This window comes from Orcinus orca, chromosome 19, assembly GCF_937001465.1.
Source record: "Orcinus orca chromosome 19, mOrcOrc1.1, whole genome shotgun sequence".
Taxonomy (NCBI): Eukaryota; Metazoa; Chordata; class Mammalia; order Artiodactyla; family Delphinidae; genus Orcinus; species Orcinus orca.
Genome location: NC_064577.1, coordinates 44,443,710 through 44,470,844, shown reverse-complemented (window position 1 = coordinate 44,470,844; position 27,135 = coordinate 44,443,710). Strand labels below are relative to the sequence as shown.

The window sequence follows — 27,135 nt, the reverse complement described above, 5'->3', positions numbered from 1 at the left end:
AGAGGGCGGCCCCGCAGACTCCTGCGCTCCCTCGGACTTCCCCGTCGGACACGTGGCCGCTGGGACCCTTGCCTCCGGGGCGAGGCCGAGAGGGAGCCGGGCCGGGCGGGATGGGACCGCTCACTCCACGCCTCCAGCCCCTTCCGACGGTCGCTCCCGCCCAGCGCCGCCGCCGCTGCCCAGGTAAGTCCGCCGCTCGGCCCGCGCGGCCGCCGCCGGGTGCGGAGTGTTCGCCAGGGCACCTGTGAGGGTGCGGGGTCTGGAGGGGCGTAGGTGGCAATAGGGGACATCGGTGGGGGGCGGGGAGCGAAGGGCCCAGGCCGAAGGTCCGGAAGGAAGGAGCAAATTTCCCGGTTTCATCTGTGAATTCAGAGTAGATCGTCTTACCTGGGACAGCTCAGCTTCTGTGGAGCCGGGCTAGGGTGACTTCCTGGCGACTGCTCAGGTCAACCCGGTTTCCTTTCCAGTCCTGGGTTTCTGTTTGCTCCCTAGTGTTCCTGATACTTTCTCCCGCTCTGCTTTTTGGCTGCCTCTCCGACTGTCAGTTTTTCTCCACTCTCTTGTCTATCCCTGGTTCAAAGCTGGGGTCTGATGTAGGGCTTGACGATTTGGCCTCTCAGAGCTACCCTGGGTGACTCTGGAATAGAGGCAGTAGCCAGATGGTGACCGTAGACATACCTTGATAACAGTTTGAAGTTGAGAGAGAAATCATTTTGGCTGTGGAGACCTTCAGCTGCAGAGACAGAGGCTGAGAGGCAGTGACCAAGCAGGTATATCCCCAGGGCCCTGCCCAGGCCTGAGTCTGGGCCTAGGGTCCCCTCTGACCAGGGCTCCTGGGAGAGAGCGAAAGTTCCTGGAATCTGAGCTGCCAGGACCAGCTCCAGCATGTTTTTGCCTGGAGTCCTGCCTCCAGTTCTTTGGACATGTGGTTTACTAGCAACTGTGTTCTGTTTGGGAAGAGGTGGAGGAAAATGGAGTTAGCTGGCCACCCCTTTGGGCCCACAAAAATGGCGGCAGGAGCCTGCCCCCAGTGAGCCCTTGACCCAGAGCGTGAACTGGAACTGCTGAGTGAATTAGGTAGTTTCATGCTGTCGGGCCTGGATTTCTGAACACAACGACATTAAACCACCCGACTCACGGCAGTTACTGCTCCTCGCTTAGTTGGAGGAGTGGGGGTGGGTGGGTGGGTGGGGAAGCAGAGTCAGGACTACTGTATCACCCTTGCAACATGGTGAAGAGGTTTGATGTCCCTAACCCAGGAGCAGCAAGAATGTTCCCTGGAGAAGAGATCTGGGATGTTCTAGGGCGTCTTCCACTTCTGTATTTGTTTACATGTGTGTTGGGAGGGAAAGGGGGAATGGGGAGCATTGCACTCTCCAAAGGCACATTTCTGAGCTATTCTACAGAGTCAGAAGGATCTGAGTTGGGGCTTCAAGCTTCCGGCTTGGGCTCCTGTGTACATCCAGACTTTCCAAAGAAACTCTCCCCAGCTTGGCAAATGCTGGATTTCAACAGAGACACAGGGGGTCCTTGAGGTCTTTGTAACTTTTTGCGGGGTAGACAGGGCTCCACCTCAACAGGAAGCTTCAGGTCCTTGAAGAGGGCTCAGTCTGTCCCATTCTGACAGGGAAACATCAGAATCCCTTGCAGTCTCAGCCTACAGGCCCCCAGGGTCCTTTCTAGGGCCCCCTAGTGGGACAGAGGTGGGTCCAAAAAAGTCCTCCCTTTTCCCATCCCTCAGCTGGCCCCTTCCCCACTGAGCGGCTAAGCCTCCCCTGTAGACCCTTGGGCTGGGCTATGGGTATACGCACGTCTGGAGGGCCACCTTCGACACCCAGAGGGGCCCGTCTTGCAGGCTAGTGGGGACCCCAGACTGTTGGACAGTTCAGCCCAGGCTGATGGAGTGGCAGGAGATAGAGAAGGGGCAGGTGGGACGGGGCAAAGCTGTGATACCCTCTGTGACCCCAGCCCTCTCCAGGCTGCTAGCTCTCTGCCCAGGAAAGGAGTAACTAGAATTGCTGGCAGAAGGAGGGGTACAGTCCAAAGCATAAGCTAACTTTTGTTCCCAAACTTTTTCCCCTGCTTGAGGCAGAGGAAAGGTGGAAAGGGGCCCGGGGAAGAGGCTCGACCGGATGGGGCTCTGGCTCTGGGCTGACTTGGAGGGCGAAGGGTGTCTCTGAATAAGTGGACCCTGCTAGGGTGGACGAGGCCCTTGGGAGACCCACCCTCAGCCTGGGAGGAAATGCAGCCTCAAACCACTGTCCTGGTGAGCGAAGGCCAACAATGCTGTCCCTTGACATTTTCTCATCCTCTGATCTGGGTGAAGATGGTCTGGAGTGTCCTGCTGCCTGCCATCCTTCTCCCCTGGCCTCTCGCAAAGCTGCCCGGCCACTCAGAGCCTGACTGTCTTCCATCACTGGCGTCCCTTTGCCACCCCCTCCCAGGAATAGTGCTGTAAAAAGAAAAAAGGGAGATGTTAGAGAGAAAGGAGGAAATAAAGTCTTTGGAAAGCAGAGTTTTACAACAGCCTCAGGTTTTATGGAAGCAATTCCGTAATAACCTTCTACCTGCTCAGCTCCTTTCCGCCCTGCCTGCCGCCCACCCCGTTTGGCCTCCTGGATACCCCCTCCCAAAGAGTCAGCCACACCCCCCAACATTCCATATTCCTGGTGGCTGATAGTTCGTAAGAAGATTCCCGAGATCTGCTTGGGCCGCTGAACTCTCCATCCTTCCTTTCACCTCTGACATCCTGGGAGGGAGGTTTGGGAGAAGATTTCGTTACTTTACAGTTAAAATCCCCACTTGGAGTGTGTGGAAGCGCTAAGGATTGAACCCATGGGTGCAGATTCGATGTGATCCCTTTTGGAGTCTGTTGTGTGTAATGGGTGAAGGTTCTGGGGGCCTTGATTTCTTCCCCGCTGGAGCAAGTGTCCCCACACCTCTTTCTTTCCCACAGTGGGTCTGGACTCTGATCCTGGGTCAGAAGAAATAACTCCAGGTGCTTGGGGACATAGACATGGGGATTTCTCTAATTTCGTTGTACACAGCAGTGCTTTTGTATGACCTCCACAGTTTCCTGGGAGCTTTCACATTCAACTCATTTCTGTCCACTGGTCAGCTTCACACTTGTGTGGGACACGCTTGTGCCCAAGTAACGGCGCCTTCATTCCCGTGTCCATTGCTACCATGAAATAAGCATCACACGATGTACTCTGTCCCTGCGGTTTCGGGTAAGAGACACAGTAAAGGATTTCGTGGTCAGACAAAAAAGTCACAAAATTTCATGACCTGCCCTGGGCCAGGAATTTCTTTCACCTTCCAGAGAAATATTTTAGAAGGAAGTTGTAAAAGAATCCAGATTTAAGTCACATGTGTTTGCGGATACGGTATATATTTTCCTTGAATATCAAGTCAACAGGCCAATTTTCAAGTGAAGCTTCTGAATCAGCTGGTGTTTTATAGCCACAATTCAAGTCCGCAAATACTAAAGTTTTTCCGCCCTTTCTTTAAGCGTGTGATGGTTATAAAAATGTACGCACAGGCTTCTGGGTCATAGATCTTATATGAGCAGAATTGTAAACCCGTATCATTCAGAGGGGTTATACACGCATCACGTATGCACCATTAGATCTTATATACAAATGCCCAAGCACATTTAGTATTATAGTTGGGCAGATTTATTTATTACATATTCTATACACAACATAGAGCACAGCACATGTGCACACTGGGTTCCCCATAAAGAAATATTGATTTGAGATATAGGTACAGGAAACACACATCTATTCAAGTACGCATGCATAAATTTCAGCTTAGCTTATCGATTAAAAAACGTTCCCCCTTCTCCACTTATTTTCTTTTTCTTTTTTCTCCTTGCTTTTATTTCCTTCCCTCTGTTGAGATTTTCTCTCTCTTCTTATAGTGAAGGGCCCTTCCAAAAGCAGACCTTAAACCACAGACACTCACCGGCTGGTCCTGGCCAGGGCTGGCCTCAGCTTTCCCCATCTCAGCCTCCTTCTTGGTTCTTGGCCTCTGGGCCCTACTGTGGCCAGGAGCTGTAGCTTTTCCCTGCCTGCCCTTCCTGGAACTATCAGCTACTGGCCCCAGCTGTGTTCAGGCGCAGTGCTGGTGCAGGGAATGGCAAAAGCCTTCGAGAGGGTTTTCCTTCTTTCTCTTTAGGACTGGGGGGAGGTGGGGAGCAGTTTGGTCTCTCAGGGCAAAGTGACCCCCACTCAAGCAACCCCTCTATTAAGCAGCTCTAGAAGCTGGGCTCCAGGGGCCACTTCTCTGTTTGCTTCTCTCTGTCATGGTGGGGTACCATTGTCTGGGAGAGAAAAGTATGTTTTGGGGGGTGGTCCTCAGAGCACCCAAACAAGGGGCTTCCTCTCAGCTGACCCTTTAGTCATTTGCCTGAGCTGGAATTGAGCTTCGATTTGAGGCAGCAGTGCTTTCTAGAAAGCCTGGCTGAAGTGGGACTCCTTGCTTGCTGTATCTGGATCCCCACCTGGAGGAGATGAGAGCTGGGGCACAGACTCCAGGGCTTGGGTGCTATTTCATTCTCTTCCCTCCAGAGCCACCTCTCCTGAGAAGACATGAGACCTCCAAAACCTGTCACTTTGGAATTATTTCCACCCTCCAGCTCGTTTGTGAGCAAAGACTAAGTTCTGGTCTCAGAAGAGAGGCCTGGGTCCCCTCCTTACCCAGTGCACCCAGGAGCCAGCAGGGGTTAGGGACAGCTCACCAGACAACCAGCAACCCACAAAGCTGAACCCTGTCTGCTGGGACACTCCACCCTTGCAGAGCACAAGTCATGAGCCTGGATGTTCTCCTTCCTCTAACTTCTTCCCTAAACTAAGTGGCTTCTCAACTTCTCTCCTGTTGCAAAGAGAGACAGTGGCAAAGCCAGGGCCAGAGTGGGAACCAGAAGGGCTGTGGCCAGAGCCCAGCGTCTGCACAGCCTGGGTCTTAAGAACAGCCCAGTGCTGTGACTTTGCCATAAATTTAAAAAAACTCTGCCCGCAGCCCACATGTCCTTTTGGGCCCTAATTTATATACTACAGAAAGTCATATACTCAAGCCCACCATGCTTCATAACACCATTATTTACAGCAGGAGAGGAGTTTTTTTTTTCTGAAGAATATATTTATTACGGGTAAAGCCAACAGCAGACTCCATAGGTCCGGCAAATCGAGAACAGGTGCTTTGCCTTAACTGTGATGCATTCACTAGGCGCCCCGCTTTTTCCGCTGGCGAGTCCGGGGAGCTCCCTCGACTTTCCCAAGCGTCCAACCGCTACTTAGAAGAATTTGCATCGGATTTCCCACTTGGGTCCTATGGAAAAAGCAGATCTTCAGGCTGTTTGGTTCCGGATCTGCTGGGATGTCGCCCTCGGAGAGCTGGAGTGGAAAAGGAGGGGGCCGGCTGGGCGCTGGCATTGATCTTTAAAAAATCATTTTGAAATCGCCATAATGTGAAGAAATATGGCGCTTTGCCCTCGTATTTCACGCGTAATGACACGAGATGGCTTCATTTGGAAAGAAAAGCGGGCGGGAGTGTGTGCGTGTGCGGAGGTGATCCACAGCTTTCTGCACGGCAGAGGGGTACATGGCCAAAAAGATAAAACCTCAAATTAGAATGGTCCCGCTTTTGTTAAAACGACAGGACTGGCACAGCCAATCTTATAAGGGCCCAGGGTCGGAGAATGCTGAGAAAATCGGCCCCAGCCTGCCCCAAACCCGACCGGAGAGGATTGGGTCTGCCCAGGGGCCGCATCTCCCTGAGAGCCCACACCACGAGAAGCCACGGCACCCAGGGCAGAAGCCGGAGGAAAGACTGCTGGAGATGGGCCAGGAAGCCAGCCAGTGGCCCCGAGGGAGCCCCAGCGCAGGGCCGCAGAGGAGATATCAATAAAGCGGGCTATTTGGAAGCTCCTGCGAGAGTGTCTGCAGGAGGGAAAGTGGCAGGAGACTGACCCTGCAGGCTCCCTGTCTATGCTGGTGTCCAATACAGCGTGTTTGGAAATCCTTCTGAGCAGGAGAGGCAAAAACTCCCGACTCACCTCCTTCCCCACTGGGTGGAAGGGGAGATAACTCTGGACCCCTTCCCACACCTCTGCTCTGCTGACACCTTAGGGAAGTTCCCTTAACCCTTTCTCCTGTTCGGCTCCCCCATCTGGGCAATTTTAAAGGTCTGTTATTCAGTGGAGGAAAGGAGAAATGGCTATGCACCCCCCTTTCCTCTGACCAGGGCCAGAGAGAGGCCCAAGAAATTTAAAGGAGCTTTGACTATCTGTATTAAACTCGTTCAGAGGCTCAACTTTCCAGGGGCTGTTGTATCCCTTTAACCTCATGCGGGTTCTAATTTCAGGACAGCTAAATTTTAGGACAGGATCTTTGGACACGCAGGCCCTTTTATTCCCTTCTCTCCTCCCTCAACCACTGAAGGGTCAGGAGAAACTCCCAGGCCTACAAACCTCCCAAACTAGTTACAGAGTCCCCTCCAAAGCAGACAACATCCTATAAAATCCCAACTTCTCCCCCATCTCTTTTACTTCATCTCCAGTGGCTTGCTGCTGCGCTGTTGTTTAATAAATATCTGGTGTCAGGGGACAGAGAAGAGAAAAGGAGAGCCGGCGGGGTGGAGTGGAGGTGTGTTTGTGGGGGGACGGTACCACCTCCTCTTGCTTTAATTATGCCCTGGGCCTCTCCGGCTGCGCCCCAGGCTGGGGCTCGCTCCCTCCCTCTGTGCTGCGCTCCCCCTCTCCCTCCGGGACCCTTCTGGGGAGAGGGCTCCACAGCCAGCGTCCCTCCCGAGGCAGCCCGCTGCTTTCCCTCCGCCTCTCCTCCGCCCCCGCCGCCCCATGGCGAGAACGGCCCCCCTTCCTGCAAAAGCGGGGGGGCGGCCGGCAGCTCGGGCTGAGGGTTACGTGGCCGCTGGAGCCCTGACGTGATAGCACATTGCATCAGCATAAAACAATCCATCCTCGATATGGAATGCGGTGCGGACGGATGACAGCGAGAGCGCAGCCCCCTCGCCGGATTGATTTATGTCGGAGCTGACGCTTTATCAGGCAGTCGGAAAAACTTTGACCAATCATTTTGCAAGGAGCGCTGAGCCAGGCTGCTCCACTGTACTTTGTTGGCTGAGAAGTTGAGCAGGGGTGGGGGTGGGAGGGTGGGGGGCTGGGGGGGTCGCGTCCGAAAGCCCTCACACCGGTCCGGGTGCCACCTCTCCCTGCTTGGGCGCTGCGCGCGAGCGCTTCCCTTCCCCCTGCGAGCGCCCGGATAATGTCTGAGAATGTCCATTTCTGGGACGCTTAGCAGCTATTATGTCGACTCGATCATAAGTCACGAGAGTGAGGACGCGCCTCCAGCCAAGTTTCCTTCCGGCCAGTACGCGAGCCCCCGGCAGCCAGGCCACGCGGAGCACCTGGAGTTCCCCTCGTGCAGCTTCCAGCCCAAAGCGCCGGTGTTCGGCGCCTCCTGGGCGCCGCTGAGCCCGCACGCGTCCGGAAGCCTGCCGTCCGTCTACCACCCCTACATCCAGCCCCAGGGCGTCCCGCCGGCCGAGAGCAGGTACCTCCGCACCTGGCTGGAGCCGGCGCCGCGCGGCGAAGCTGCTCCTGTGCAGGGCCAGGCGGCGGTGAAGGCGGAGCCGCTGCTGGGCGCGCCTGGGGAGCTGCTCAAGCAGGGCACGCCCGAGTACAGTTTGGAAACTTCGGCGGGCAGGGAGGCCGTCCTGTCTAATCAAAGACCCGGCTACGGGGACAATAAAATTTGCGAAGGAAGCGAGGACAAAGAGAGGCCGGATCAAAGTAAGTTATAAAAAGTGAGGAAATGCCCAGGCCGAAGGCCAGGCGAGGGGGAGGGGAGGGGAGGGGAGAAGCAATAAACTGCGGACAATGTGAAGGGAAACCGCGGCGACGGCCGGAGAGCGAGCGGGGGCGGAGGGAAGATGGAGGGAGGCAGATGAGTGCCCCAGAAAGGGAGACTGAGGCCGCTGGAGGAGCGCCGCCCCCACTCCTCCAAGTCCACGGGGGACCCGAGGCGCAGGGACCAGCTCGCCGCACTCTCGGCCTCCCTTCCCCCACGCCCCCGAGGCTTGGGCTGAAAGCCCGGGAAGAAGCCGACCACCGCCGGCTGGGAGAGGAGCTGGCGGGGCCGGGGAGGCAGCCAGCGAGGCCGAGAGCTCGCGCGGGCCAGGGCGGGAGCGCACCGGGCTCCCGGGCACCGCACGGCTGGCAGAGCTCCCCGCGCCACGCGCACACCGTAAAAGCCGGCCAAGGGGTAGTGGGAGGGGGCTCATTAGGATTTTATTTGCGATGCGACAGCTTGACGGAGGATTGTTTTTAGCAGATCTCGCTCAGTAGCCGCTCAGGGTCCGCAGCCGGCGCCGGGAGGGGCGCTGGAAGCCCGGGACCCGGAGACTGAGCCCCCTCCCCGGATGCGCCGGCCCCTCCCCGGGGGCCTTCCCTCCGGTCGCCTCCTCCCCTCCGTGGCATCCTCGCCCGGGTTGCAGCTTCCTTTTCTGCGGCTCCGGCTGCTCTCCGCGGGGCTCCCTAGCCCCAGCCAGAGCTGTCCGCCTCGCAGGGAGTTGGGGAATCGCTTCCGAACTTCGCGGCCGACCGGCTGCGTGGAGAAGGAGAGATACCCCGAAAGGACCCTGGGGAGTAGAAGGGTGGGGGGGAGAGAGGCTTGCGGAGAGGCTAACTTCATCCTCGGAAGGTAGTTTCTCACCATCTCCCACCCCTCCAAAAGCACCCCCGCCAGGAACCGAAGTCTGACTAATTTCCAGGATGTGCTGCTCGCTAAGGGCGGCAGGAGGGGAGTCGCGGATTTTTCGTCTTTTAAGGTTGAGAAGGGCAAATTGGTCGGGGCTCTTAGCCCCCAAACAATAACCTGCAGGATGGTGGGCACAAGTCCTCACCCCTTACTCTTTTTGGAGAGTGAGGGTCAGATATTTTAGTCTTTGCTTTTGCCCTGCCGGATTTCCCATCAGCAGAGCGGCCCACAGGCCCTTTGGGGTTGCCCTTGCCTGCTGGAGGGAAGAGAACTGCCCAACTTCCCTGAGGTCTCTGTGAGCTCCCATCACCTCCAACCTGCCAGGCTGAATCACAAGAGTTGGCATTTGGGTAACACACTGGCTCTTCCCAAACCCTCCCTGCTCACACCCAAACAGAGCCCCCCCCCCACCCCAAGCTCACAAACCCTACTTGGAAAGTCCATTACTGCAGGGCAGCAGTTTGGCTAGAATCAATAATTAACAGTTATTTTCCTCTTTCCTATTTAATGCGGCTGTGGGTCCCATCCCGGGCACTCACATTAAGGAAGTAGCTGCAAATTGGTAAGACGCGGCACTTAGTGTAGGATGAACCAGGTTTTTTTTTTTTTTAATATTCAGTGCTTTTCATTTGGGGTGAAGGAATCTAGTAGAGGGTGGCTGTTATTTTTAATTGGCTCTCCTTTATTTGGCAACTTTTCTGAGTTCAGAGGTAAGGAGAAGAGAAGCCTGTATATATGTTTCCTCTGTTTTCCCCCACTGCTACTCAGTCACCCCTTCCCTTTCTCTGTTCCCTCTCACCACATGCAGCCAGTTGGAGCTAGCTATGCTCTGAAGGACTTCTGTTACCCCCACATGATCCATGGCTCCCCCCCCTTAGGACTGGACCAATCTTGCATCCCAATTTCCCTGAACTTACTTTAACCAAACTGCGAGCTGAGCAGGAGTGGAAAAGGAGACTATTGCAACCATAAGTTACCTGTGAGCCCCCAGCACTCCCTTGTCCACAGGCTGGAGTTGATAAATGGTTGCAATTGGGTTGCGTGTGAATTGGAGTGTGCTGGGTGTTTGCAGCGTCTCTAAATGTGAATCCCTATTTGTGGTGTGTGGGGGGGCAGTGAGATATCTGCACAGACACACATGGCTGCTGCCATGTGGCCAAGAGATGCAAGCTTGTGATCAAGGCAGGAGGGTGCACTCAGACTGGACTGGAGGGCCGGGAGGTCTCTTGACTGTGGCTGTGCAGAAGCCACTCTCCTCTCCCCCAGCCCAATCCTTCTCTCACTTCTCAGACCTAGAGCCAGGACCCTTCAGTCAGCCACCACTAGTTAGTCTGGTAGAGCTGGTGGGGGAGAGGGCTTTAGCCAGGCTGGGCTCTGACCTGAGTCCTAACCAGTTCCGACCCAAGTGGAGAAAGAGACTGAGTGAGGACCTGGGGCAGGCAAAGCTTTGGAAGTGGTGAGAAGCCTGGCACACGTTTGGCTCTATCCTGACCAAATAACTCACCTGGAGGTGCCTTTAGCAACTCTTGGCCCATCTCTGGAAGCCTTTCTGGGAACCTGAAGGCCCAGATTGCCCCTTTCTCCAATGTAAGATGGGGAGTGGAGACCAGGGGTGCACCCTCTTGGAAGGAGAACACGGGGGCCCTTCACCCCCTTTCCTTTCTTTGATTCTATCGCTGCTTCTCTTTCAGCCAACGTCTCCGCCAACTGGCTGCACGCTCGCTCTTCCCGGAAGAAGCGCTGTCCCTACACCAAATACCAGACGCTGGAGCTAGAGAAGGAGTTTCTGTTCAATATGTACCTCACCAGAGACCGTAGGCACGAAGTGGCCAGACTCCTCAATCTGAGTGAGAGACAAGTCAAAATCTGGTTTCAGAACCGGCGGATGAAAATGAAGAAAATGAATAAGGAACAGGGCAAAGAGTAAAGATTCCCCCCAGCCCTCCCCACCCCTTCCCCATCTCATGCTTATTTATAAGGGATGGCTGTGGAGCCTGTGCTGTCTGGGATGTATTCAAGTGAATGGGGAAGGGGGTCTTTTTCTTCAAAGTCCTTTTCTGCACCTAGAGCCCTCTCCTTTCCTTTGCCCTCACCTGTCCTTCTCTTCTCCCTGGGCCTCAGGAGGGAGTTTTATTGATTTAGAAGGTAGATATAGTTGGTTCCTAAGAAGGTGATGGGCCCCAAGGAAAGAGTGCCCCTAGTAGAGCCCCTAGCAACCCTCTTGATTTTCCTGGGAAGCCCCAGCCCCTCACTTCCAGCCTGCTTGTTTCCCCCCGTACCTATCCCAGAGTCACCCAGGGACACTCCAACTGCACACAGCCCAACAGACGCCCACCTGCATAAAGCCTGGAGCCCACAGTAACAATGCGAAGCGCTCACAGTCAGCGCTCAAATGAAGTGACACCCTAAATGCAGACCATCACACCCCAAATCTGGCGGGATAGCCCACAGACCATCAGGCAAGTCCAGGGTCTGCCCCTGATGCAATTACACACCAAGAAGAAGTCTAGAGACACACTCCTGAATGAGGCGCTGCAGCTCAAAGGGCCCAGCATCACAACACCATCCCCACGGAATCCTTAACTATACCCGGGCATGGACTCCAGGGCAAGTGGGGTAAATTCAGCTCCCAAGCTAGTGGGTGAGAAAGGACAAGGAAAGGCAGCGGTGGTCTTAGGAGAGTCTCTTAGGTTTTATGAAGGTCGTCCACATACACACATTGTGCTGCAGGAAATGTTTAATTCTGCATGTTTTCCTCTCCTTCCAACAAAAGGAGGTCAGATCGTGGGTTGTAAGCCTTGGCAGTGTCGTCCTCACGTTCATCTGTGCCCCGCTTGACAGAGACTGTAGCTTCTCTTGCTCAACACCGGCCCTGAATTCGCATCTTCCCCAGCTCTGAAATCAACTCTGTTCGGCCAATCCACCTTGCACCAGCGAGCCAAGTCGCCCCTGTAGAAACCCCCCTCCACCCTCCATCCTCTGCTAGCTCTACCCCTGCATAGGCGGAAAAGCCAAGTCAGGAGAACCCGATGGAGAATTTATCGTGAATCGATTCCCGGGCTCCTCTCCAGCGCAAGCTGTGGAGGAAAGCGGGGAGCGAAGGCTCCCCGGGCGCGCGGAGTTCGACTTCTTCCTCCTGTCCTGCCCGGTCTGAGTCCTGCGGAGGAGCCCCGGGCTTGTCAGCTGCCGCCCCAGCGCAGAAGCGCAGAGACCAGTGCCAGTGCCTGGCTTTGCCTCCCGAGACTCGGGCCTGGATGGCGATCTGCGCGCGCACGCTTCTGGGGAGCAGTCCCGCTTGCTAAGGAAAGAGGAGAAATCGCACCTAAGCATTAGGCCGGAGCTTACTCTCGGCTTCCTTTCCTCCCCCTGCTACCCCACCTCTCCAATCCCCTTCAATTCATGGACTCTCTCTCCTGCTTCTCCCGACCCTGCAAGGGGACATTCCAGTAGAACTTCTTTTGCTCTGTCGGTGGCAGTCGTGAAATTGTGCTGTGTTTTGTGATTTCTTTGGGGGTGATTGTCTCACCTGTTTTCAGTTGTTGCTTATATGGGAGGGTTGTGGGTGGGAGTGGGGAGGGCGAGGGGCTTAGAGCTGATTGTTTGTTTTGGAAGGAGAAAAACAAAGAAAAAGAACAAAAAATATATATCACTCTAGAAAATAAATCTCTCCTGTGTGTCATTCTGTGTTGGCTCGCCTCACCTGACCAGAGGTAGAGATGCTAGTTCCAAGAGGCTGGCTTGGAATAAAGAGAGAGTCCTGTGCCCAAGAGGTTGCAGGGTGGGCTTTCTAGTGGAGCTGAGAGCTGGTCCAGACCAAGGTTCCCAAGACCACTGCTTAAACTGAGCAAGAGCCTTCCAACAGGAGAGCTGGGAGACTGGAGGGGGAGAAAAGGAAAGATTAGTGGTTTGGAGAGGGGTCTGGGTCTGCAGGGAGCAATGGGAATCTTCCTCTTAAGTTGCACTAGAGACTTCCCCACCACCTCCAGAGCCAGAGGATGGCGAGGCCTGCCCTGCCATCCCTGGAAGCAGGTCCTCTCTCAGCTGGCTGAGAAAGCCACCTTGCTTTGGCCACTTTAAAGTATCATGCAAGTGAAGAAGGCAGTAACTCCGTTCTGCTATTCCCTGCAGCGGAGGGATGGGATGCAGATAGAGGCCTCCGGAAGGCCAGGCTGTCCTTTCTTCCACTCAAAAAGAGTAAGCCCCTTAGGGTTTTCAATCCCCACCTGGAGTTTGAGGCTCCAGTTTGAGCCACAGGGTAGCAGCCTTGGTGTAAGGCGGGTGGAGTTTGGTAGGGGTGGAGGCAGCTCCTACAGGCTGCAAGAGATGGTTGAGTGTGAAACAGAAATGGTTCAGGAGGGGAGAAAAACAACAACAAAAAACCCTTCCCAGTCGGACCCCAGAGTTAAATTCGGTTTCAAGGCACCTTTCTGTCCCCCTCAGACTGTGGCGTCCCACCAAAGCCTCAAATGGGGAGCGCTGTTCTCGGCAGCCCGGCCGTTCCCATCCAGCCGCTGGGATTCTGCTTCTGCCGGGCTGGCGCTTGGGAGCCGGCCTCCTGCCGGAGCCTCCCACCGGGCCCACCCAGCAGCGCTGCAGTCCGCGGAGACCCTGAGGTTGGGGTAGAGGTAGGGACAAAGCCTGGCCCTCGAGACAGCAGTCTGGAAGCGAAAAGGCCCTGCCTACCCCTCTCCGGCGAACGGAAGGATGAGCTAATCGGAGAGACAGCAGGAGGCAGGAGAACGCGAAGCTCCTGATACAGCTGGGCCCCAACCCGCATCCTCCGAGGAGGGTTCCAGTCGTTATATAAAGTGAATCTGCCTTTAGATCTTGTGTAGAATGGGCTCCCTCCCATCCTGGGCTCCCAGGAGCCAGCCCGTGCTGAGAGTGAGCCGAAACGGCCGGATTCCGCCCAGAGGAAACGCAAGAAAGTGAGGCAGGAGCTGAACGGAGTGCTGCGGGGTAGGGGGCGAGGGCGCCCCGGGAAGCCTCCGACGGCGTCTGGATCCCCAGCCCGGGGTGGCTTCTTTAAAAACAAACAAAGGCGAAGATGCGGAGGCTCGGAAGCCGGAGATGGGGAAATCTGCTGTCATAAAAGAGAGAGATTCAGAGAGGGGGACCGGGAGAGTGCGAGACAGAGGGAAGCCGGGAGAGGAATTCAATGCCGTGCGCGCAGCAATAAAAGAATATGACCGCTATAAAAGTTTATAGCGTATAAATTTCTGAAGGTTAAGAAACTAAACAGCAGCAAAGCAAACAGAGAGGGGAAACTTTCCGGAGCTGAGAGAGCCACAGCTGGGCCTGGGCTCCGGGTCTGGCGGGCGAATGGGTGGGCCTGACTGGGCCGCCCCCACCCTCACCCTCCCGAAATGCAGGGCGCGGGGTTTCCGGGGGCCCCAGGGGGAAAAGAGGGGCGAGGAGGGAGGGGGAAGGAAGAACACTTATGTTGTCACAAATGCTTCACAGAACGCAACTGGGACTCGTCTTTGTTCTTCGCAAACGCACCCCCTTCCAGAATCGGGTGTCATAAAGAGAAGATCCCTGCACGCGCGCGCGCGCGCGCACACACACACAGACACACACACACAGACACACACACACAGACACACACACACACACACACACACACACACACACGCAGGTCCGGCGGGGCCAGACGTCTGGGCGCTGGCAGCCTCTTGATCCTTTTACAGTCTCGTCCCACTCTCTCAGGCCTCCTCTCCCCCTACAAAAAGCCCAATTGTTTCCCCTCAGAATTTGAAACAATCGTGTTGGGTTTGAAATGTGCCCGGCTCCCCCTTTTACGGGCCATGAACGGCGCACTGCTCGGCGGTCTCTGCCCGAAATTAGGGGCTTGAGGTGGGGGGGGTGGGGCGACAGAGAAAAGATTCTGGTTTCTTTTTCGTTCCTTATCCCCTCTCCGTGTTTGTTTGTTTTTGTTTGTTTGTTTTGTTAAAAAATTTTTTTTAGCTTATCTGCACAATTTTATGAACCACTGCCTGATTTCCGAGGCCTTTTCTCTCGCCCGCTCTCGTTTCCCTCGCCCTTTTCTGCTAATACTGAAAGTTTCTCCGCATTGTCGCCGCACTGGCTGGCTCTCTGAGAAGCTGGAGGAGACGGTGGCGGCGGCGCCTTTTCTCAGCGTGGCCGCTAGATGGCACCCTTGCTCCACGTGAAAATTCCCCGTCCTGCGGCTGCCGGCGCCCGCGGCTGCACCTCGCACTTCGGTCGGCCCTGAATCTACGAATTGAGCGCTATCAAAAGTCATGAATAATTTGCCCAGAATAAAAATATTGGGTTCATTGTGGCTATTTCCCCCATTTTGTAGATTTCAGATATAGTGGTGTTGACCCCCTCTCCTCAAATGGTCAATTTTCTGAATTTCCCCCAGGAGCAGGGCTCAGGGCTTCTCACCCAGTTTACGTTCGGTGGGACAACAAATGCATGAAAACGGGGAATAATAGTAATAATAGGACTAGTGGATCCAAATAAAAGAGGAGGATTGGTTCGGGAAAATGAGATTATCCGGGGAAGGGTGCGAGAGGAATGTCTGCGGATACGGGTGAGCTGGTCAGGTGAGAAGGGCGAGCCGGCAGAAGGTCGGATATAGAGGAAGCCGCCCCAACCTGCTGCGGAATCGGCGGGAGAGGGAACCGGGTGAGCCAGCCCGAGGTAGGGGTGGGAGCGCTTTGGGGAAAACGGATCCGTGGCTTTGGCGGGGATTCGGAGGTGCCCAGAGCCGGCGGGGCGGCTCCGCACGAACCGAGGCTCTAGAGCCTTTGTATGTGGCCAGGGCTGGGCAGGGCGGCGCCGGGCGACCCAGGCTCGGGGCAGGGGCTCCCAGAACGGCGAGGTGCGAAAGGCTCGGATATTTCCTCGGTTGATCTGGGCGCTCCAATTTGGGCCGCCAAAAAAGAGTGCGTTTTCCGGATGGACGTGGGAACAGGCGCAGTGCAGGAAGTAGGGGCTTGGTTCTCCCCACGTCCCGTGGCTTCCAGGTGAGAGCTCGGGCTCCGTGCCCCGCGGCCCCAGACAGACCTAGGGAACAGCGGTCCCTTCTCAGCTTAGCAGCTGGAGGCCTGGACTTCAGGCATTTCTCCCTCTGAGACCTGAGCGCTGTCAGCCTGCCCATAGCCCCTTAGATTCCACATCTCCCATTTCGACCCGGCCTGGCCGATCCTTGCCCTCCATCCAGACAAACGCGTGCGAGAAATAGATGCCCCCCTCTTAAGATTAGCCCCGCTGCAGCCTCTCCTCTCCTCCCCCAGGACCGGGAGGCTAGCGGAGTTTCTCAACTTGAGTTTCTCTAATAAATCTGCGCTCCGTTGGGTGTTTATAAATTACCTCCTCGCTCTTTCTTGTTTTTTCTTATAATAGAAACATTTTCCTTCCATCAGAAATTTCTGGCACGGTGTAGGGATGATTTAGACCAAGCCATTGAATTTCTACCTCACCGGTGAGTCCTCAAATCATGACCATAAAATCCCCGGCACTTGATTAAAATGTTCGCTTTGGCAACAACTTAACTCTGCCTTCCGCTGCCTCCCCGCCCCCTCAGCCTGGCGTTGAAAATTCAAGACCCTGGTCCTCTCCCCTCCTTTTCTCCTTTCTCTCTCTCCCTTTCAGCCCGTCTCCCATTCTCCAGATTCACTTTTGAAGGACCAAGTGGCCCCACCGGTACCTTCCCTTTGGAAAAGGTGATAGTTTCATTTTTACAAAGGTTGGGGTGAGTGGGATCCCCAAAAAGCACCCCTCCAAAAGGAAGCCACTCTCTCGTGAATAAACAATGGATCAACAGTGGATCGAATGTATTTGTAAAGGCTCCACCTTTGTTACTAGATTTCTTTCTCTCTCTCTCCCTTCCTTCCTTCTTTCCTCTCCTTTCCTCTCCTTTCTTTTCCTCTCCTTTCCTCTTCTTTCCTCGCTGAGTGAGCCACTTCAGGAAGCCATTGGTTTGGACCCTCAGATTGGGGCCTTCTAAAGCCTGGCCACCATTGTCACTAGGCCCAGTAGGCTGGGAAAGGCAACTGGCCAGAGAGTGTGGCATTCAGTCAGCTGGGTCCAGCAGTCTGTTTCAGGACCTAGGTCCTCAGGTCTGGAGGGAGAGCAGGGTTTAACCAGAGGCTCCCAAGGGGAGAGGAGAGAAAGTGGGAGACTCAGTGACCTTGCTGCCTCCAAATCCCTTCTACCCTAAAGTCAGTCTAGGTAGTGACAGTGGCTCAAAGGACGGTGAAGGCTAAATGGTGCCCCTCCCATTCATATACTCTGCAGTCACTGTCCAGGGCAGAGGAGGGCACAGGACAGTGGGCACCAAGGCCAGGCACCAGGGCAGCAGCCTCCATTGCTCTCCCCTCCCTCTGATGTGCTGATAAGCCTGGAACTGCCCTCTCAGCCGAGGGTGATGCGGAAGGTGTGGAGGACTGGCCTAGGAAGGATGGGAGCCAGTTGGGCTTGGTTACTGAGTCCCGAGGCCTGGATGCAGGACTGGGGCAGCCCCACTGAATGTTATCCTGCTGGTGGCATCAGGCCCCTCTCCCATCACACAGACTTGGTCTGCCAAAGGCTTGCTGACTGGGCTCCAGGACCTTCTAGAGACCCCCTCCCCATTCCAGCAACCCCCTCCCAGGCCACCCGAGGTTGTGTAAAACTGCAGAATCGCAGTCACAGGGTGAGCTTTGGTCAGGACTTCACCACTGCCCATTAACCAGAAAGTTTCGGCTCTTCCTCCTGGTGCCTCCTCAAGCTCTCCTGGATCCCTTCTCCAAAGAAAAGCCTTGTTTGTTTGTTGGTAAGTTGGTGAGTGGCCTGGGTGGGGCAGAGAGTGTGGTTTGGGGGCTCCGGAGAGGGAGTGGGGGCAGGTGCTTCAAAGCTGAAGGAGGCAGAAAATCTCTGAAAAGTCACCGTTTGCGCCGAAAAAAACCTCATAATCATTCTCATTTCGGCTTTGTCACCCCCACCGTGCTGCAGTCGGGCGGCGGGGGCGATCGAAGCTGCAGTTTTATAGCTGTAGAGGAAAGAACTCGTAAAATGCTAACAGCTTTTATGCGCTGCGGCATAAACAACAACAGACTCGGCTTTATTGCGTTTTATAGTTTGTTAAAGAGTTTACAGCCGTTTTTTGGGGGCCGGTTACCCAGCCAATTCCCTCCACACGATAGTTAAACCTTTATCAATAATAAGGAAATTGATCATTAAAGCTTTAAATATGACTACCTCGTTTGTTTGAAAATATGTTTAGGAGAGGAAGCTGTATGATTTGATAACTTGTATTAAAATACCAATTACATTTATAGGACCTTTTAAAACTCGGTGCAATTAAACCGTGTTCTTTTACATTTTTCCGAAGCGACCCTGACATTTAAAAAGACTCCAACTGCCTCGTTAAAATCGCGAAATTAACAGCGTGCCTACGCCTGGCGCGTTGTGTATGTGTGTGCGTGGTTTTTTCCGTGCGCCCCACATCAGTCTTTGGGGGTGGTCTGCGAGGGTATTTGATTTGTTGCGAGGCGAGAGATATCTCATTAATGTAGGTAGTTAAACAGATTTAATCCGTATTCATGCTCTCTCCCCCCTCTCCTCCCCGCTCTCTCCCCCTCTCCCCCTCTCTCTCCCTGGGTTTTTTTTTTTTCTTCCCCTCCTTTTTTTTTTTTTTCCGTTCTCTCCTCACTCCCTGGCGCTCTCTCGCTCTAGCTCTCTCTCTTGCTCGCTCTCTCTCGCTCTCACCCTAGCTCTGCGTTCTGTCCGGGAGGAGTACGGAGAAGCCAATAGGATGCGGGGTCTCTAATGGATGCAAATGATCATGAAAAGACAGTGCAAAATATGAAACAACTCATTTGCAGGGAAGTAAATCACCGAAAACTGTTTATGAACTGGCATCCCTTCTTCGAAATGTAAAGCGAGGACCTCTTTAAGTGGCGGTATATTTTTTGGGGGGGTGGGGGGTGGGGGAGGGCGAGCGAGCCGCGGCTGCCATGCAAGCTTAGACTTTTGGAGGCTTCGCTGTCCTTTTCTATTCCTGGAAATCACAAAAAGTGTGGTGGCTTCGAGATATTCTTCGCCTTTTCTTTCTTTTCTTTTTCCCCCCTCCTCCTTTTCCTCTCCTTTCCTGGCGAGGGTGACTAGGAGCCGGCGAATCCGCGTTTTTTTCTCTCTCTCTCCCTCCCTTTCCCCCTCCCCACCCCCTCCCCAACAGCCCCCAACTACAACCGCCGCCGCCGCCGCCGCCTCAAAATTCAATAAAATGAGCTCTTATTTCGTCAACTCACTGTTCTCCAAATACAAAACCGGGGAGTCCCTGCGCCCCAATTATTATGACTGCGGCTTCGCCCAGGACCTGGGCGGCCGACCCACCGTGGTGTACGGTCCCAGCAGCGGCGGCAGCTTCCAGCACCCGTCGCAAATCCAGGAGTTCTACCACGGGCCGTCGTCGCTGTCCACGGCTCCCTATCAGCAGAACCCGTGCGCCGTGGCGTGCCACGGGGACCCGGGCAACTTCTACGGCTACGACCCGCTGCAGCGGCAGAGCCTGTTCGGTGCGCAGGATCCAGACCTGGTGCAGTACGCAGACTGCAAGCTCGCCGCCGCCAGCGGCCTGGGGGAGGAGGCCGAGGGGTCCGAGCAGAGCCCGTCGCCCACACAGCTCTTCCCCTGGATGCGCCCGCAAGGTGAGCTCGCGTCGGGGCCGGCGGGGGGAAGGGAGACCCGGGGCCCAGGCCGGCACGGGGGGCCGGGCAGGCCAGGCGCGGTTCCGCCAGCCCCTGGAAGACTTGCTTGTTCTGTTCAGATAGGCTCCCCCTTCTTTCCTTCCTTCCTTCCTTCCTTCCTCCCTCCCTCCCTCCCTCCCTCCCTCCCTCCCTTCCTTCCTTCCTTCCTTCCTTCCTTTCCTTTCTTTTTTGTTTCCCTTGAAGGAGGTCGCTAAGCGACATTTCCTGAATCCATAAACCCCTCACCCTGCCTGACTTTTTTTCTTCTTCCCCTCCTTTTTACCCCTTTTACTGTTTTATGGGGGGTAGTGGAGAAAGGGTGGTGGGAATGGGGCGCTCAACTTTTGCACTTCTCAATTGCTTTATAGTTTAATTACCCTGAAGAAACTTTTCTTCTGGGGCAGAGGCTCTGGGGGCTTTTCAAGGTGGGTCCATTCGTCCCCATCCTGGCTTTTTTATTCTTACTTTCCCCCTCCTTCACATCCTTCCTTCTAAAGTTTATGGCACTTTTAATAGATTCAACCACCCCCGCCCAACTCTCTGGTGCTGGTTACCAGGGGAGGGGGCTCCCCTTTCTGGCTCCCTTAGATTCAGTGGTGTCTGATCCCCCTCACCCGCCCCCCCTCGGCTGACCGCGGCCTCCCAGCGCTCCCGCCCCTGCACGGGGTAGAAGGTCCCCTGCCCTTATTATACTGGTCTCCTAGGCTGGTTCACGAATCTTCCAACCTTCTCTGTCTCTGCCCCCTCCCCCACCCTCCCCTCCCCTCTGTCTCGCCCTTTCCCCCATTCCCAGCAGCCGCCGGACGCAGGCGAGGCCGACAGACCTACAGCCGCTACCAGACCCTGGAGCTGGAGAAGGAGTTCCTATTTAATCCCTATCTGACTCGCAAGCGGAGGATCGAGGTATCGCATGCGCTGGGACTGACAGAGAGACAGGTCAAAATCTGGTTCCAGAACCGGAGGATGAAGTGGAAAAAAGAGAACAACAAAGACAAGTTCCCTAGCAGCAAATGCGAGCAGGAGGAGCTGGAGAAACAGAAGCTGGAGCGGGCCCCGGAGGCGGCGGACGAGGGCGACGCGCAGAAGGGCGACAAGAAGTAGGCTCCAGCTGGGACTGCCAGGGCCGCGGCCGCCCTGCCTCCGCGGGTCACCCGACCGCGCTGCCGTCGCCCGCCCCCGCCCGAGACAGCTCTAGCCCCGTGAGCGGGGCCCGGAGCCTGGCCTCCCACCGCAGCTTCCCCGCCGCGCCAGTCCCCGCTAGTGGTAGTTTCTCGTAATAGCTTCTGTGTGTGAGCTACCGTGGATCTCCTTCCCATCTCTTGGGGGCCGGAGGGGTGGGAAAGAAAAGGATTTTAAGCAAGGACTCCCTCTCCCTGCTAGGGTGAGCGGCTGCGGCCTGGCTGAGCCCCACCCCCACGCCCCTGCCCCGTGTAAAAAGCCTCCTTGTGCAATGGTCTTTTTTCCTTTGAACGTGCTTCTTTGTAATGACCGAGGTACCGATTTCTGCTAAGTTCTCCCAACAACATGAAACTGCCTATTCACGCCGTAATTCTTTCTGTCTCCCTCCCTCTCCCTCTCTCTCTCTCCCTCTCTCTCTCTCTCTCTCTCTCTCTCTCTCTCTCGCCTCGTACTCATTTCCCCTCCCACCCCCCTCCCCGCTGCCCTCTCTAGCTCGCTGGCTTTCTCTCTGGCTTCTCTCTTTTCCTCCCCCCCCCCCGCCCCCCGCTTTGGTTTGACAATTTCGTCTTAAGTGTTTCTCAAAAGAGGTTACTTTAGTTAGCATGCGCGCTGTGGGCAATTGTTTAAAGTGTTCTTAGGTTTACTGTGAAGAGAATGTATCCTGTATTCGTGAATTGCTTTATTGGGGGGCGGGAGGGCTAATTATATATTTTGTTGTTCCTCTATACTTTGTTCTGTTGTCTGCGCCTGAAAAGGGCGGAAGAGTTACAATAAAGTTTACAAGCGAGAACCTGAGACTTGCCCGGCCCGCGCTCCTCATTTGCTCCCGGCGCCTTGCAGAGCTGCGGAGGGGGGGAGCCAGTCACCGGGCTCCTGCGTCCGCCTGGCCGCGCAGTGGAGGGGGCGGGGGCTGGAGGCAGGTGGTGCGAGTCCCTTGGCCCAGGGGCGCAGGGGATGAGGGAGGCGGCTGCGCGTGATTGGAGGAGAGACGAACGAGGGAGGGGAGCCGAGAGAAACCCCCTCCCCCTCCCTTCGCGTTCCGAGGCTGCCGGCCCCGGAGACCCCCGCGCCCAGGCCATGCTGGAGAGATGCGCCTGGGCTGGTGGCTTTATCCCCCCAACCCCCCAACCTCCCCCTTTGTTTTTGTGTGCCCTCTCCTGTGTGTGTGTGTGTGCGGGGGTAGAGGTGGAGTGCGGAGCTGATGAACAAGCTGAAAAATAAAAAAAAAATTTAATTTTTTTCGTACTCTCGTGGGGGGGGGAGCAGGAGAAGGGAGATGCTCTTCCCTGCCTCTCCCTTTCTGGGACTTGGCCACCTTCGCCCAGCTCCGAGGTGGTGGCTCGCCGCCTTCCTTCCTTCGCTCCCTCTGCTTCTCCAGCAGCCACGCTCGACTAAGGCATCCGCCTCTGGGAACCAGGAGAGCAGCATACCAGGCCACCCTCCTCCCTTCCTTTCTCTTCCCACCCACCCCACCCCCTTCCTTTTTTAATTTTCAAACCTTTTTTTTTATTTTTTAGCCACCAGAAACCGCAGCATCCAACGCCCGTGGGCTGGATTCCGCGCCTCTGGGAGCACCCAGGAAACCTCACTCCGTCCCTGCCCGTCTGGGGCAGAGAGAGAGAGAGAGCGAGCCTTGAGGCCAGGCTCACCTCGCTCCTCACCTCGGGAGAAACGGACCAATTCCGGACTAAGTTCCCCCAAAGGCCCAGCCAGGCTGAAGCGGTCCGGATTAATAAAGACCTGGCCTGCCCCCACCCACCCACTCACCCGGTTGTATGCAATCCCTGCGTTTGTTTCTGGCTGGGTAACGGGCTGGGGAGGAGGGGGTGACAACAAGGATCGCTCTCGGAGGTTATTTATTTTCCCTTCCACTCAATCCCTTCTTCTCCAAATCTCGCCTGCAAGCTTCCTCCAGCCCACGGGGGTCGACAGCGGCCCTTGAGCCCCCAGCCCTAATCCACAGGGCCTGGTTTTCTCATTCATTATTGATCATATTTTATAAATCCAACGCCACACAATTTTTTCCACATTACCGGGAGCCGTGGGGAGGCTGCCCGGCTATTGGCAGAGGGGACGTCACGTGGGCGGGGTCACGTGGTCCAGAGAGGAAAAAGGGGGTCCTTTTTGGTGTAAATCTGGACTCTAATTCTGTAATATATCAAGGAATCTCGTAAAACCGACACTAAAACGTCCCTGACTACAAATCATCCGGCCAAATTATGAGTTCATTGTATTATGCGAATGCTTTATTTTCTAAATATCCAGCCGCAAGTTCGGTTTTCGCTACCGGAGCCTTCCCCGAACAAACTTCTTGTGCGTTTGCTTCCAACCCCCAGCGCCCGGGCTATGGAGCGGGTTCGGGCGCTTCCTTCGCCGCCTCGATGCAGGGCTTGTACCCCGGCGGGGGGGGCATGGCGGGCCAGAGTGCAGCCGGCGTCTACGCGGCCGGCTACGGGCTCGAGCCGAGTTCCTTCAACATGCACTGCGCACCCTTTGAGCAGAACCTCTCCGGGGTGTGTCCCGGCGACTCTGCCAAGGCGGCGGGCGCCAAGGAGCAGAGGGACTCGGACTTGGCGGCCGAGAGTAACTTCCGGATCTACCCTTGGATGCGAAGCTCAGGTAACGCCGCGCACCGAGCAGTCCCGAGCGGTCCCGAGCGGCAGTGGCCCGGGCACATTCCCCGGAAGGCGCCCCCTTCCCGGCCAAGTGCCCCTCTCCTTGTCCAGAGTGCTCCTGGTAGGAGGTCGGCCCTGGGGACGCGGCCCCCCACCCCGAGCCGCGAGCCGGCGCGCCGCCCCCATTCCCGTTTTTGCTTGGTGCTCTCAGGCTCGCTCGCTGCTTCCCTAGCGGATCCCTCTCCGCCGACGCCGCGGCGCTCTGAGCCCCCAGACCACCCACCCCCACCCTTCCTCCCGGCCTTTTAGCTTTAAATATTTATCAGCCGCGCCGGCACGGGCTGGAGAGGAGGCCGTTTGTCTTACGGAGGAAGACTGGGGTTTGCAGAGAATAGTCATTAGGATCTCCCCCCTCCCTTCTCCCTTCCCCAGCCGGGGATCTCAACTCTGGGTGTGTCCCCCAGCCTCAGCTTGGATAAGGTCTAGGGGAGGGGGCTGCAGCGCTGAGCAGTTCTCCCCTCCCTCTTTCTTCCCAGCCAACCCCGCTCTCCCATTATTCCCTTCTGGACAATTAGAGGTGGGCTCTAGAGGCCTGGTGGGAGGAGGGGGTGTGAGAGGTGATGAGGATTCAGCCAGGGACACAGAGCCAGAGAGGCAGGTGGAGAGAGGGGGGCTGAAGCCAAGAGAGAGCAGGCTCCTGACCCCCAGTAAACTTGGGAAGCGGGAGGCAGGAGAACTAGAGAAACTAGAGAAAGGGGCAGAGGCCTCAGGGGAGTACAGCTGGCTTCCTCAGGTGCCCTTCCTAGCACCCCTGGACAACTGGCCAACTAGTTTGCAAGTGTCGTTCCAGAAGGGTGGATGTCCTCTTGGGGGAGACACTAGGACTCCAAAAAGCCAAATCAAGAAAGAGTGCAGGCCACCGAGGAAGCTGCTGCAGGAACCCCAAGAGACCAGGGGCTCCGTGGGGTCTCCTGACAAGCCTGTCCCAGACAACCTTCATAATGTTGTCCTGGACTCAGAGGCCAATCTCAAGGTCCAGAAGACCCAAGACTTGTGGTCGGAAGCTCCCAATCCGGCCAGGGTTGAGGGCCAGGAGAGCCCAGCTCTTACACTTTCCGTATTCGTGGTCACGGTCCCCATTACCTGCTTCATAATTCAACTGGCTTTCCAGCTGATTTATTAAAGCCCCAATTTTTCTGCTCATAAACATTTCAGCTTGGCTTTTATCTGACTTGAAATTAGGGCCCCTAGCCCCTCCTCCCACTGTCTCCTTCCTAGGAGGGCTGGCACCAGCACCTCCCCCAAGCCTCCTCAGGGTTTGGGGCCTAACCTGGGAAGCTCTTCCCTGCCCTTCAGCCCCCACCAGCCAGATACTGAATGTTCTACCCCAACCCAGGCTGCTGTCTCTCCTCTCCCTCTGTGCCTTCCTGGAGGCCCAAAGATTGCTTTGGAGGGCTGGGTTGTCTGGGCAGGTGGGCAGGCAGGACAGCCTGGCCCTGTCTGAACCTCAGCCACTCACTGGAAAATAGTCATCAGAAGGCAGTTGCTCTCCAACTGACTCCACGCTCCAAGGAAGTCTGCAAATTCTCACCTCCTCCTCATTCCACAACAGGCTGGGGGAGGGGGGAGACTGGACCTGTGAGGCTCTTTGTCTCCTTTTCTTTTTGGGAAAAGCCCTCAGGCCAGGCCTAGAGTCCCACTCCAGGGTCACTTGCATGGTTTATGTTGTCCTGTACCCCCAAAGACCATCAGAGTCCGCATGCAAAAGGGGAGACTTGGGGTTTCTGGTCCCGGAGGATTAACTGCCTTTCATCCCACATACACACCCCTTTAGGCACAGGGCCTTCAAGAGCCAGCAGGTTAGACCTTGTTAGAGGTTAGACCTCAGAAGCCCTAGGCTAGAAGACTTCCTGGGTGGAAGATGGGAGTGTTTGCCTTGGGAGGCCTGTAGAAAGGTCTGCACGTTGAGGAGAGATGGCAGGCATAGGCTGGGGTATGGATAGTGACAATTTGATGTAATGGGAAAGAAGCTCTTCCAACCACCGATGCCAAACCGCATACAGGGTCCAAGAGGGAGGGGAGCACTCTCATGGCTCGTTCCTCACTCACTGATTTTTCTCCTGCAAATAACCTGCGCAGGGACCGACCGCAAGCGAGGTCGCCAGACCTATACCCGCTATCAGACCCTGGAGCTGGAGAAGGAGTTTCACTACAATCGCTACCTGACGCGGCGGCGGCGCATCGAGATCGCGCACGCGCTCTGCCTCACCGAAAGACAGATCAAGATCTGGTTCCAGAACCGCCGCATGAAGTGGAAAAAAGAGAACAAGACAGCGGGCCCCGGGGCCACCAGGCAGGACAAGGCCGAGGCGGAGGAGGACGAGGAAGAGTGAGGGACAGAGAAAGGGCAGAGGAAGAGAGACGAAAAAGGGAAAGAGAGAGAGAGAAACCCAGCTCTGGGAACTGAACCAGGAAACTCAAGTCAAATAGGGAGGAAAAAAAAAAACTATTTAAATGGAAAGCAGTTAATTTTTTTTAAGGAGAGAAGGTGAAATTTTGGTTTCTTAACACTGGAAAAAAAATACTACCTATAGGAAAGTCCATCAGGTTTGTTTTGTACAGTATGGGAAGGACATCATCTACCTGTTCTGTAGCTTTCTGGAATTTGCCTCCCCTTTTCTATGTTGCTAATTGTTAAGGTCTTTGGTAAAATCTTGCTGTTTTGTAAGCCCCATCTTTGACACTGTCTGTGTGGTCTGTGGGTCTGGAATAACATGTGTGGTTCCCCGGCTTCCTGAGCAACCCCCCCTTCCCAGTAGCGGCACTGAAGGGGCCTTAGGGAGCCCTAAGGACCCACCAACTAGCTCAAGTGTCCCCTCTGTGCACCTGGCCTGCCCGCTGCTCCTTGCTCCCACCAGCCCCTGTGATCCTCTTTGCATTCTATGTGTATCTGAAGGATGGAGAAATAAAAGCAATTAAAAATAAACAGAGCCCCTATTTTCTGTGTCTCCCTAAGGCTGGGAGGGGGTGAGGGATAGTCATGCATCCCAGCGCCCCTTTGCTCCAACTTCTGCTGCTGGCCCATTTCTTTCTGTGCTGGGGCCTCCTCTGTTTTCTTGTGCCCCTTGCTCTGGGGGCTGCCGACTAGTGAACCTCGGATACCACACACACACATTCCCTTTACATTTTTTTACACATATGGACACGCAGATGCACCCAACCACACCTATTTACAGGCTGACACTGCACATAAATAAATATATACATTGTCACACACAGTCACAAACGTCCATATTCATATGTTCACAAATAAACAGACAGGCATTCACACATCCCAAACCCTGCCCAGAACACATAGTATTCACATTCACTCACACAAGTAAACCCACGTTCATACTCACAGACATATTTATACATACCAGGGTACACTCACACATCGGCTCATAAAACACACAGATTCACATTTGCCCCCAAGTAAACACGTCCTTGAGTCCACATGCCCAGTCGCACACATTCACAAAACAAAACAAAAAACAAGCCCCCCACAGTTCCACAAACTCTTCCTCATTCAGGCCTTCACACCAGGCTGTGGCTTGGCGCCGCCGAGGCACAAATATAGAGCTGAAATCTCAAGTGCTAGGCCTCAAGCGAAGAAGGAGCGGAAGGAAAGGGAAGGTGACCACCCAAATCCACTCCCCCTTCTCGCGCCGGCGGGCGGGCGGCGTTGGGCAGAGGCCAGACCGGCGAGCAAAAACCTCCCGGCCGCCCAATCAGGCCTCCAACGTCAAGATGCTCCTGGCTTTCCGTTCGGTCGGCAAACATTTTCCGCAAGAGCTATTCGGTTATTTTATTGAAATTTAT

At 55.4% G+C, this 27,135-nt stretch overlaps 3 protein-coding genes and 1 long non-coding RNA gene across 4 annotated transcripts; 3 read left to right on the top strand and 1 right to left on the bottom strand.

Annotated features, from left to right (window-relative positions):
• The first annotated feature begins 5,499 nt into the window (after positions 1–5,499).
• Positions 5,500–10,933, top strand: HOXB9 (homeobox B9). The gene is made up of 2 exons (XM_004282663.3): positions 5,500–7,813; positions 10,472–10,933. The coding sequence occupies exons 1-2, from the start codon at positions 7,297–7,299 to the stop codon at positions 10,705–10,707; spliced, it is 753 nt and encodes a 250-aa protein (XP_004282711.1). The 5' UTR covers positions 5,500–7,296; the 3' UTR covers positions 10,708–10,933.
• Positions 10,934–11,987: 1,054 nt separating this feature from the next.
• LOC125962194 (uncharacterized) lies at positions 11,988–13,274 on the bottom strand. The gene is made up of 3 exons (XR_007473694.1): positions 13,204–13,274; positions 12,481–12,655; positions 11,988–12,078 (listed from the first exon to the last, which is right to left on the bottom strand). It is a non-coding gene; the product is annotated as an uncharacterized LOC125962194 (long non-coding RNA).
• A 5,148-nt stretch (positions 13,275–18,422) lies between these two features.
• On the top strand, positions 18,423–21,454 carry HOXB8 (homeobox B8). Its single transcript, XM_004282664.3, has 2 exons — positions 18,423–19,441; positions 20,274–21,454. Exons 1-2 carry the CDS (start codon positions 19,018–19,020, stop codon positions 20,579–20,581), a joined length of 732 nt encoding a protein of 243 aa, XP_004282712.1. The 5' UTR covers positions 18,423–19,017; the 3' UTR covers positions 20,582–21,454.
• Positions 21,455–21,729: 275 nt separating this feature from the next.
• Positions 21,730–26,260, top strand: HOXB7 (homeobox B7). Its single transcript, XM_004282665.3, has 2 exons — positions 21,730–23,278; positions 25,414–26,260. Exons 1-2 carry the CDS (start codon positions 22,879–22,881, stop codon positions 25,665–25,667), a joined length of 654 nt encoding a protein of 217 aa, XP_004282713.1. The 5' UTR covers positions 21,730–22,878; the 3' UTR covers positions 25,668–26,260.
• The last annotated feature ends 875 nt before the right edge of the window (positions 26,261–27,135 follow it).

Bases quoted from the DNA above. Each gene is read 5' to 3' on its own strand.
- HOXB9 (XM_004282663.3), top strand. From the start codon at position 7,297: ATGTCCATTTCTGGGACGCTTAGCAGCTATTATGTCGACTCGATCATA. The intron at 7,814-10,471 runs GTAAGTTATAAA...CTTCTCTTTCAG, and splicing joins CAAAGAGAGGCCGGATCAAA to CCAACGTCTCCGCCAACTGG.
- HOXB8 (XM_004282664.3), top strand. From the start codon at position 19,018: ATGAGCTCTTATTTCGTCAACTCACTGTTCTCCAAATACAAAACCGGG. The intron at 19,442-20,273 runs GTGAGCTCGCGT...CCCCATTCCCAG, and splicing joins CCCCTGGATGCGCCCGCAAG to CAGCCGCCGGACGCAGGCGA.
- HOXB7 (XM_004282665.3), top strand. From the start codon at position 22,879: ATGAGTTCATTGTATTATGCGAATGCTTTATTTTCTAAATATCCAGCC. The intron at 23,279-25,413 runs GTAACGCCGCGC...TAACCTGCGCAG, and splicing joins CCCTTGGATGCGAAGCTCAG to GGACCGACCGCAAGCGAGGT.